The following is an 11897-nucleotide window of genomic DNA, read 5'->3' on the forward strand; positions in this document are numbered from 1 at the left end:
TGGCCAAAGTTGCCGGTCCACAAGCATAGAGGTTTTGTTAATTATAACAAATCTACGAAGTAGCGCAGGAAGGCCCAGGAAGCTGGATTCCTGAGCCGTATCGTGGAATACCTCGACCAAAGAAGAAGAAGAAGAAGAAGATTATTTTGGTGTTTTTTTTTCATCTCGTGTTTCATTAAATTTTTCGGTAGGACGCAAGTACATTTGGCAGAGCTAGTCGCTTGGTGTTCAGGCGAAAAAATCCAGATACTGAATCGATCAAGATCCTGCACAGTCAATAGTCTGTAATTCAATCATAATCGATTCGATTGGTATAATGTTTACGCTCCGTCGTCGTGCCTCGTCTTTTGCGTAGAAAGAGCAAAGCAGAGGGCAGAGACGGGAAGGAATAAACCAGTAGCAACAGATAGTGAAAGTGTGCGGCGCAACTTCCTCAAGCTGGTGGGAAAAGCTTCGGCGGGGGCGTTAAAACGTTCGGACACGGTTGCCAACCATGGCTGAAACGATAGAAGATGTGCCGATGGCGGACAGCAGCGACGGTCAAATGGAACACGGTCGCACCCGCGAAAGTATTCAGTCCAACAGTTCGTTCAGCTCGTCCACGAGCGACCAGGACGGGGCGGACGATGGAACGTACATAGACAACAGTCCGTGGGTGTTCATGCCAGAGCCGCTGTTTATCAACATTTTCCTGCAGCTTGAGGCTCGCGACGTCCTGAACGCAGGACAATGCTGCAAGCGATGGTATAAACTCTCGAAGGATGATTACATCTGGCGGAAGTATTTCCGCCAGGAGTTTAATGTGGATCCATCCATACCGCTGAAACGAGGTAAGTTTTCGGATAAGCACAGATCACATCCCGCATCTAGTTAGGAACATTGCCAACGAGCGAGTGAGATAGCACAGAATCTCGCTTCAATTGACGTGCTTTTGAATGGTGACATAATCCACACGACTTGTTCTTGTTGTTAAACTGCGCACCAAGGCATGCCTTGGGTGGTGAAGACAGGAACCGTTCGTTCGGTTCGGTGTATCAAGTATTTACATATTCCTGTTTTCTTTCTGCAGGAGCGGAATCCTGGCGTGCCGAGTATCGACGATTAACAAATAATGTACCAATGGTTATGACGGATGTATTGACCTTCCATTCGCATCAAGTGCTGCACGTCAGCTTTTCACACAACGGGAAAATGTTTGCCACATGCTCCAAGGATGGGTTCGTGATCGTGAGTATACTATTGTGGGAACTGTGCCAAAAAATGCAATGAAATCACTGGCTTTTGATGGCTGTTCCTCTCTTTCAGGTATGGAATTCGGCTTATCCGACCACGATACGGGATTCGTACGATATGCGTAAGCTTAGCTGGAAGTATACCCAGTTTTCCCAGTTCAATCAAAGCGACACGCTCCTGCTCGTATCCGGCGTCCATTTTGGCTCACCACATAGTACTTCCGGCGAGATTGCTGTATTCACTGTACAAAGTAAGTTTTTGATAAGGGAGCACATGTGCTAGTTTCCTACTGTTTCGTTACATTTGAATAACGTATGCAATAAAAAAAGCGACGAAAATGTTCCGATTTTTCATGCGCTTACGCTGTCACCTGGTGGGGGGTCCACAGGTCAGTGGTCATGTATGATGAATCTGGACCCGAGGAAAAATCGACCGTTGTGTCACATTTCCTGTTAAGCGATTATACGATCGGGCAAATAATTATCAGATGCAGGTCTTTCTGGAGAAAGGAAAGTTTATAGAGTGGGAGTCTGGATCTGGCCCTCCGACCATTTTAAGCGACTGTTACATTCAACAGAAGCTGTGGTTCACCGTCAATGAAAATAACTTCACATACCGTTTTATTTTCTCCAGGGATGACATTGAACAATGTGATTTACAGTACAAGGAGCTTCCCAATAGTTGCTACATGCATTAAAAAGGATCACAACGCTGCGCTGAGCGCTGAAAAAGCGTTTGGGGATTCTGAAGGACAACCTTTTAACAGGAAAAAGGCCAACAATTTATTTTTTGACACTTATGACATACTGAGGCTTAAGTGCCCTCAAAATCCCCCAAGATGAAGAAGCAAAGGTTCGATTTTTTCTTCTTAAATTAAAGATTTGTTATAGAAAACGGTGCAATTTGATTGGTTGCAGCATCTTTTACCGTTTAATTTTACCATGCATATGGAAAATGTCTCTTTTTTAATGCATACGTTAGTAGCGTTTTTGCAAATCAAAAACAGGTTTTGATATTTTGTGTTAAACTAAATGTGTTTTTGGTTGTTTTAGACGGCTTTAAACTAAAGTGTCGAGTTACGAATCGACCGTACGACATATTCGGCACCTGGTTCAGCGATCAACATCTGCTGTCTGGTGATCTTAGCTGGTTGGCACATTTGGTCAGTTCTTCCATTCTGTGGCTCAATAAGGCGAACCAGGAGGTCGATTCGGAGCATACCCCGGTACGAAGTCAAATGTACAAATTCTACAATCGCAATGCCAGCTCCATACGTGCGATCATGGTTGCCAATTGTCCATGGTTAAGCGATGAAACCGAGGGTAAGCGGGATAATGGAAAAAATTCGACCACCGATGGTGCCGAGCAGAAATCGACGGACGAGGAACCGGGCACCAGTGGTGGAGATCGTCGTGCAGGAAATCCACTTTCCCATTACCAGATGAACCAGGATGTAGACTCCGACGATGATCAGGAGGAAGCAGTAGATGATGGCGAGTTATTGCTCTAGTATCGTCTAACGCTGGTGAATGTTTATTGAATTAATGCATTTGGTTACTGTTGTTTGACACACACAGGTCAAGATCCGAATGCGGTAGAGGATGTGCCGTACCAGTTGCTAGTTGGCGATCGGGCAGACTATGCCAGCCCGATACAGTATCTGGAAGAATTTCGCCAGGAGTACGAGGAATCGTACTACGAATCATCGGACGACTGCCTGGAGGACGATGAAGACGATGCGGACGAAGAGGAGCTGTCCGACGGGGAGGACGATTTAGAAAATCTTTGCCCAAAGTATCTGATATTTTCGACCGGATCGAAAACTTACACACCGCATCAGATCGGGTTCAAGCGCATCACGAGTGTTAACTTCCCGCGCCGTCTCGATCCGGGCCCGTCGCTTCGGGAACGTATAGCGCTGCGCGATCGGCAGCGCGAGTTACAGGTAATTATGGCTGAGATGTCACCAGAAGAAATCCGCCTGCAGTATATCTTACAGAACGAGGAACCGCCGATGGAACCAAACTGGGCGAACTACGAAGCAGTGGCCGGCCGCTTCGACAAGGTGGACAAGCTGATTGATCTGCACGGGCACATCATTGGGATGGGGCTGAGTCCGGACCATCGCTACCTGTACGTTAACAGCCGACCGTGGCCGAAAAATTGCGTCATTCGTAATCCGCTCGATCCGCCGGCGATCGCGCAGGAGATCGATATACATGTAATAGATTTGATGACATTGAAAAAGGTGGGCAAGATGCGGCGTGCTCACAAGGCGTACACGCCCAATACTGAATGTTTCTTCATTTTTCTGGACGTCTGTGATAATTATGTGGCCAGGTAAAATGGGGCGTGCGAACGATTTGGTGGAGGATGAAGAAATGAGTTTAATGAATGATTTTTCTTCTTTCTCCTTTTGTTACCGTAGCGGTTCCGAGGACATGCACGCATACCTTTGGGATCGTTATTATGGCGTATGTTTGGCAAAGTACCAGCACACTGACGTGGTAAACAGTGTTGCTTTCAACCCGCGTGACAATGAAATGCTTGTGACCACCAGTGATGACTACGAAATTAAGGTAAGAAGCGCACTTAACTCCTCGTGCGCTGCTGACGGCAATATTAATTCCTATTCTGCTTCTGTGAAACAGATATGGCGATCATTTTCGAAAGCGCAAAAGCTGGGTATACCGACAACTAACCGGGCGTTGGAATTTCGTAAATTGAAAAACAATCGTCCTTCATCGCAACCCCAACCACACCAGCAAGGAATGCGATCATTCGTTTAGGATCCACCATGATAATGGATAACTACCACAAACAAACTACACAAAATAATGCTGTGCGTTTGTGTACACCCGTTTGTATGCTTTAGTTTTGTTGAACATTGTTTCGTGCCTTAGAATACTTTATTTCTCAACGATTGTTTAATTTATCAGGGTCCTTTGTTCCCATTGCATACTGAGATTATATACGATGTGTTAATAGTATCGTGCTGGTATATTTTCACACACATCACGTCGAGAGCGTAGAGCTAATTTTCCAATCAATACATTAGCAGAAACAGCAAAAAGTTAGCTGTTGTAAAATGACTGATACATTTTGCTAACAGTTCGCCTATTGTGTAGTATGGTTAGAAATAGAATCTTTCTTGCGCTCTATAAATATGTATATGGTTAAATGTTACATTTGGCGAATCTGTTTATCTTTTGTGCAATATCTTTTAACGATAATTTTGAATGATGGTTTGCAAGTACTTTTATAATTACCCTTCTGTGAGGTACTAATACATTTAAAATGTTTTATTGAACATACCAAAATTGTTGTTGCCTGTTTGACCCAGAAAGCAAGTGGTGTCCTTTTTGTAAACTCAAGTTTTAAAAATTTGCAATTGTATTGCAATGAATGAAATTCAGAGCGAAACGTAACGTGTTTACTGAACAGCTGTGAAACATTAGAAACAAAAAGCATAAACATTTTAGGCATAACCGCGAACAGTCAGCCGTAAAAGTTTAAAACAATAAATCATTGATACCGTTCGTAATGTGTTATTAGTTATTAGGCGTGTATAATACATCTTACTGCAATAGTAAATGATAAGGTAATGTAAAACTTTCAAAGCGTTCTTCGCCTTCGTCTTCGTCTTAGGCTATCTACGTTCTACGTTCTTGGAACGATTTATTATTATTATTATTATTATTATTATTATTATTATTATTAGTTTATTACTTCTGTTGTGCCTTACAAAATTACTTTAAAAATAGATTTAAACCGAACCCTATGCTAGCTCAATACAAAAGGCGCCTGTCAAGAACTTCGTTATCAAAACAAGGAACGTAAGGAAAAGACTGGGCTTTAAAATTTAGCTACAATACGCAAGAGAGCAAAACAGATCATATGGGATTGGAGGAATAGAGCCGGGTACAGAAAAATGACATGGTCTTGGACAAATTGAAGAGGTCAGCATAGCTGTTAAACTGGCGAAGACAAGCAAGGAGTGTACCATCGATACCAAAGCAGAGAGAGAGACGGGAAGTTGCATCGGTAGCACCCAATAGCAGACCGGCGATGAAAGTAGCTTGTGCCCGGGAGTGACGTACTTCCAAAGAAGGAAGCTGTAACAATTGGCAACAATTGTTCTGTAGGGTTGTAAGGGATTAGAATCGCAGAAGGGAATCGTCCGATTGCGAAAGGCGTGTTTTTTTTGCACCCTTTCAATTCGAACTGCAATTAATAAATAAGTAATACCGGACGGATTCCGAATAACATGTTCCATGTTATTCTGGCATGTACCAATATAGGACGTATCAAGCTATAGTAACGGGCTTTCAGGCATTACAAATCAGACATCTTGGAGGAGATTCGTTTGATCAGGATATCCTAAAAGAAAAGGAAATTTCTGTTCATTTAAGAATACATAAGGTGAGAAGGTTTGCAGGACACCAAAAGGAGAGGGAATTGATGCAGTGTGGTATCCATGATTAGTCAGAGGAGTGAAAGGTTAGAAGAATGATTTTGAGATCATCCGCAAATAGCAAATTACCGTCAACTGGGATGATAGAGTAAACGTAATTAATAAACATAAAGAATAGGAGAGGGCTCAAGACACACTACCCTGCGAGATACCTAAGGAGCATGGAAAAGTGGATGAAGTGAAGTTAACGATCTTCACACAAGACGTGCGCCTAAACAAATAGGAAGAAAGTCAAGAAATCAGGTCAGTCGAAAAGCCAAGTTTAGACAGCTTTTCAATAAGCAGACCATGTCCGACTCGATCGAAAGCCGCCTGGAAGTCAGTGTATAGTGTAAGTAAGTGTCAGTGTAGCATCAACCAACCAAGGCAGACCGGTGGTGTAGGCGACAGCGTCGCTGGTCTTTAAACGACAGAACCGGGGTGCAAATCCCATCCGGACCGTCCCCCCGTAGTAGGAGGACTGACTAAACAACTACGTGGTATTGGCAGTCTAGTAAGCCATTCGATGGCCAGCGTGACTTTAGAGGTCGTTATGCCAAGAAGAAGAAGAAGCATCAACCAGTTTTCCGGAGTCCAACTCTCATGAATAATGAGAATGCCTTTTCTAGCTACCTTGTCTTACGTTACTCGGTGCTGGTTTCGATAAGCGGTCCTGATGTGTGAAGAACAGTGCTGCTACTGTTCCGATGAACTGTGGCAGCACGTTTAAAGCAAAGCATTACCAAAGATTGGGCGTCTCCATCGAGAAGTTTGTGTGTGTGGATTTTTTGTCTGTTTCGCTTGGTGGTCGTATTGATAAGGTTGTAAAGAAAAAAAAAATCAATTATTGCCATAAGAAATTCAGGCAGCTGGTACTTTGTATTGGAAAGCAATACTGTTATCAATTTGTGTGAATAGTATGGATGGAGTCATTAACCTTGCTTTAACACAGCTCCAGCTGATCCGGTTTGGCATGATAGGTTTGTCAGCTTCGTTTGATGTTAGCCGAATTTAACCTCTCAGGCCCACTCAGGCTCGCACAGCGAAAGCAAGAACATAAGCACACGACATCTTTATCATGATTGAAAAGTATGCCATTTATTGTAAACTATCCCTTATCACTTATTGACCAATACAGTACATTGAACGTACGCTAACAGTAATACATTTACACACAGCTTACACCACCCCCGTGCACCGGTACGGCGTCACGGGTATCACGTATCATGTTTGAACGCATGATTACTGATCGGTTCCGGGTGCACTTTGTGATTTTGAGTCTGCTGCTGTTGTCGTTGCTGCCTTTCCGCCATTTCTCGTTCACCGTACAGGTCGAGCGTTTTGCCGTACCACCATACCAATCCATCGAAGAATACTCCCACTGATGTGAGGCCTGTTGAAAGGAAATATTATTATTTTAACAAACTTGCTTTCCAAAATCAAAAATCAAAAGGAAATCACCCGGTTCAAGAGGACTTACACAGTGCCGTTATGTTGATATAATATCGAAACAGTTTCTGATCGTAGAGCTGGCAGTTACCGCGCTTACCACACTCCTCCGTCCACACCAGACACGTGCTGTCGATGATCCTGCCGTAGATGATTGGACCGGGAATCAGAGCGAACAGACTGATCATCATTAGAATCAGCCCTTGGGTGAAGGATTTGTCCTGTTTCGAGACGCATCTAAAGAAACGTCAAAAAAAAAACATGTTGAAAGATTAGAGGGTTGCTTGTTTGTTTGTCGCGCGACTTCACAGCCACGATCCATACCGATAGTTGACGAGCAGATTGCCTATGCGTCCCGATGCACCCAAACAGTTGATAATACTGGAAATGATCGAGAAGAGATAGAAACCGAGCGCACATCCTTTCACGCAAGCACCAGGGATAAGTTTTGCCGTGTACAATATACTGTCTGGTGGGGTGCTGCTACTGGTTGTCGAAGATTGTCCGTCGTCCGTTTGTTCCACTGCTCGTTTCCTTTTACGGGATGATTCGGTTGGTGGTTCTGTATCATCTTCGGGAACAGTTTCTGACACTGGAGGGGATGTACTATCGTCATGCTCCACTTCGTCAGTCTTCGTAGCTTCGAACCGTTCGTCGGAATTGTCTGTACGTGATTTGGGATCGTCCTTTATGTCGTCGTGTGAGAGAGTATAGTTGACCACTGGTTCATGCTGTCCAGGTAATAATTGGATTTGGTCCATTCCGATGATCGGTGTCGTTGTTTCCGACCGTTGGATCGTAGACGAACTCGTACTAATAGTGCTGGAAGTAGACCAACTTTGCGTGCTGGTCTCTTGACCAACCATTGGACTGGTGCTGTAAGGATTTGTCGTTTGCGTGCTGGATCCTTCCCAGGGAAGCTTTGTGATGGGGGAATAATTTTCATTCTGGCAGGAACAACTATCGTAATACTTTTCGGCCGTATGCCATGTATCGCAACCCGCATGACACGCGGAAAAGAACGTAATGCCTGTTTCTTCCTGACAGATTGGACTGTACGGAATTCCTTCACAATGACAGTGGCTATTGCATTCCGTCGTAAGATTCAATCGACCCTTCACCAAAGGCATGGTACCATCGGGACAGGTAAGAAACAGGTAGGATATCTGTCCGGCCATGTATCCTGCACCAACAATCACGTTCCAGAAGAGCAGCTTTTTAGGGGAAGGTTTTTTCTTCGAAATAATGATACCCGATATCAGAAATCCTGCCACCATACCGAACAGCGTGATTGGGCCCGTTATTACAGTCGCATTAGCGGTGGACTTGTGAAACTGTACCTCGATGTACTTGCTCAGAAACGTAATGTAACCGCTGGAACCGAGAATGTAAAAAATGCCGGACAGAATGTTGAACATGAGCAGCTTGTTCTTGAGGAGGCGCATCAACGCGCGAGGAAAATCTGAAACGATTTCCGAGACAAACATTAGGTCGATCGCATCAATATCGAAGCAATTCTACCGTACCTTTCAGCTGAGGAAACTCTACAATGCTTTCGGCAAACTCGGACGCATTTTCCGACACGGTTCGCTGTTGCCGTTTGCTAAGACTTTCCTTCTCCTTGCCGAATGCTTCCGCATCGTTCATCAGTATAACGGGTACGGTTGAATGAGGTCGCTTTTGGTTCGGTTCCGAAGATTTAGGTTTTTTCGGTATTTCCTTCGGAAACATACCGATCAGCAGGGCGAAGATAATCATAGCAACGCCGAGCAGAATCCACCCCAGCCACCACGCGCCCAACCACCGAGGATCGGAGCTATCAATGATCGGTGTCTTGCTAGGGTCAATATAGATCTTAAGCGCTAAGTATCCTGCAAAAACGAAAGTATACGTTACACAAGCCTAGAACCGGAAGTGATTAAGGGGTTTTTATGTGTTTTACATACCGAGTGCAAATCCAACGACCGGTCCGAATGTGCGCAGCGAGGACGCATACGCCAGCATTAGCGGTGTGTTGGTTTTCTTCGTATTGTCGTCCAAGTACGTTTGGCCAAGCGAATAGTAGAGCGTGTTGCCGATACCGAGCACGAACTGCGATAGGAAGATCAGCACCAGCGGGACGACCGATATTGTCTCGAGACATTGCTTCGGTGAGGACGTGTCCAGGCAGAGACGGTTGGTGCTCTTCACCATGATCGTGTAGTTTTGATGCGATCGTATGCGGGCTTCGTCTTCCTCCCGCTCGCGGATATACTCCTTGGTAAGCTGCAGTGCCTCATCGCCCGCACCGTAGATAAAGTGGGGGAGTGCGAGAATGAAGCAGGAAAGGGCACAAAATACCACACCCCACGCGATCCAGCGGGGCCGGTTCCGGTGGCCACCGACATAAGATAGTATTAGCGAAAGTAGGATCTGAGATATTTCGTTGCCACTCAGAATAATACCTGCCAGGACAGAGAGAAAGAAATACAGAGAGAGAGAGAGAGAGAGAGAGAGAGAGAGAAGGAGAGAGTGAGAGAGAGAGTTGTAAAAAATATTGTAGTTATTCTATTGCATCTTTGTGTGGGGTTTTCATTTAATATTGAGCTTAAAGCGTGGCGAAAAAATGGCTGAATGGCAGCTCAGGCCAGAGACGGATTCCGTCCTTCTGTGCGAATTAATTCCTAAGCAAAAAAAAAAAAACAATTTTCTGTACGAGGTTGAACTTGGGGCGTAATGGAGGACTCTGTAATTCTACATCCTGTGACCGGGGGCGTCTCTCACCACGAGCAGAAGCCCGTGAGTGCTCGCGGCAGCAATCGGGGCCCCAACCATAAGATACGCCAGTGTTTACAACAACCAATTCATTTCGGGCTTCAGCTCGCCCAGTCCGCTTATAGGAAGATCCACCTCCGACTGAGGTTATGGCTTTGCGTAAATAACAGATAAAGCAATGATGCGCTTCCTATTGCCGACAATCAATCAATCAGTCAATCAATCGATCATTCAATAAACTGGCGCCAACCGTAACTCCCTTTGCACTTTGTGAACACTTATTCCAAACAGCAGTTGAAGAACTAGGGGCATTAGATATTTGAAATGAAGTTAAGAGTTGCTAATATTGTCTATTATTGGAAAACCGTATAAAAAGGAAAATTTTCTTTTATCTCAGGTGTAGTAAGAAACAGCTGTTTACCGATCGATAACATTGTGTACTATATCGACGGGTGCGCGCGTGCGACCCACTCTCGCAACAGTTCTCTGGACACTCATTAGATGTGACGTTTACATGGCGTCTGGTTACGGATACGTATCAGCTGAATGGGTGTCCGATTATAAGGTAAGGTGCGAACTTAGCTTGACGACACCCGAAACCTTCCATCTACCGTTCCGCTCTAGGTGGTGCGAAGCGGGCGTCAAGGATTTTCTTAACGTTGCTATTTGTTCGGTAGATGCACAGTGTGAGCAGTGGTAGTGATAAAGCGGCGGCACTACTTGAACTTATCGGTGAGAATCCATACCGTGGAGGCCACTGTAACGCTCGTATTTGGTGCAGGTTATTGACTTTGTGCTTAGTTTTTAGTTCCGTCACAAATACTAATCATGGATGGGTGTATTTTTTTGAGCACATTTTGCGGTTCGGAAATTTCCCTCGTAGTGAGGACCTAGTATCCAACTACATGGCGTATAGTAAAGTGAACTCTTTTTGCCTATAAAGTCTTGTGTAATGTACTCCAACGGAAGCTATAGGGAGCAAAAGAGGCAACTTTACGCAGAAAAGCAGTTGGAAAATATCGATGGAGGTGCATGATGGCATTATCACTCTCGTTCATGTGGCAAGTGGTTACTCTCAACAGAGTCGATGACAGAAAAGGGGCATTAGTAAAGCAATATCAACACGCGCGGTCTAGACGACTAACGCCAACGTGCCAAATGATAAAGACGGTCAGTCTCACCTTTGCTGATAGAGAGACTGCGGACAAAACTTCACTCCACTGAACCTGGCGCATTAGTAGCGAGATATTGGAATGTGTTTTAAACTGTATTCGATACTTACCAGTAGTTGAGGAAGGAATTTTAAACCGTTTCTCCAGCGTGGTGAGTGTGATGACGAAGTAGATGTATGCCATCGCTTGCACGGTACCGAGAAACCCGTACACCATGATAAACGATCGTGCCGTGGCGAATCGTTGCAGCCAGGCAGGATGCCAGCAGGATATGCCACAAAGCATGTTGGATTTCATGTTGCAACCGTTTACCTTATATTGCTACACACTCACAAATACACACACTTTTGCACAACCTTTATTACTAAAGCTCACCTCAGTGATTGCTTTTTGAACGACTTGTGTACTGATCACCCACTGACAAGGGACAACGAGTATTCAACGCGCCAGTGCGCCACACTTACACTGACGAGCGCAATCCGTCACCGGTGAGTTCTGTGATCGTGCTGTGAAAGTCCCGAAAATCACTATCACTTATCATTGCGTGCGTCGAACGGCCTGGAAGGAGGAAGACGCTATGAAGATGCGCTTGATTCGATAATGACCAGGCAAAAACCCGCCCGACCCACGGCGCGTCCACCGCTTTCGTTCCTTAATGGCTGCCCGACACTCGGTGGACGGTGAAGGAACGTTCGTGGAGTCGCCCGTGTTGGCAACCTATCCCGCGCACGGCTGTTGCCCGATTGATTGATAGAGGGTGCGATATTTGGGTGTATGGGCCGGTACGTCGGCCACAAGTGCTGATATGAATACCATGCCGTGGGTGCGAGATAATC

At 45.0% G+C, this 11897-nt stretch overlaps 2 protein-coding genes across 2 annotated transcripts; one reads left to right on the top strand and one right to left on the bottom strand.

Moving 5' to 3' along the window:
* Window positions 1-301: 301 nt before the first annotated feature.
* Window positions 302-4022, top strand: LOC126564170 (F-box/WD repeat-containing protein 5). The gene is given in 6 exon segments (XM_050221129.1): window positions 302-830; window positions 1070-1227; window positions 1306-1483; window positions 2286-3573; window positions 3662-3812; window positions 3885-4022. Coding segments are annotated over 6 exon segments (2250 nt in total). The 5' UTR covers window positions 302-493.
* Window positions 4023-6760: 2738 nt separating this feature from the next.
* Window positions 6761-11358, bottom strand: LOC126564098 (solute carrier organic anion transporter family member 74D). Its single transcript, XM_050221027.1, has 6 exons — window positions 11172-11358; window positions 9082-9579; window positions 8662-9006; window positions 7460-8597; window positions 7167-7372; window positions 6761-7079 (listed from the first exon to the last, which is right to left on the bottom strand). The coding sequence occupies exons 1-6, from the start codon at window positions 11356-11358 to the stop codon at window positions 6904-6906; spliced, it is 2550 nt and encodes an 849-aa protein (XP_050076984.1). The 3' UTR covers window positions 6761-6903.
* Window positions 11359-11897: the final 539 nt, after the last annotated feature.

Source organism: Anopheles maculipalpis, chromosome 3RL (assembly GCF_943734695.1).
Source record: "Anopheles maculipalpis chromosome 3RL, idAnoMacuDA_375_x, whole genome shotgun sequence".
Taxonomy (NCBI): Eukaryota; Metazoa; Arthropoda; class Insecta; order Diptera; family Culicidae; genus Anopheles; species Anopheles maculipalpis.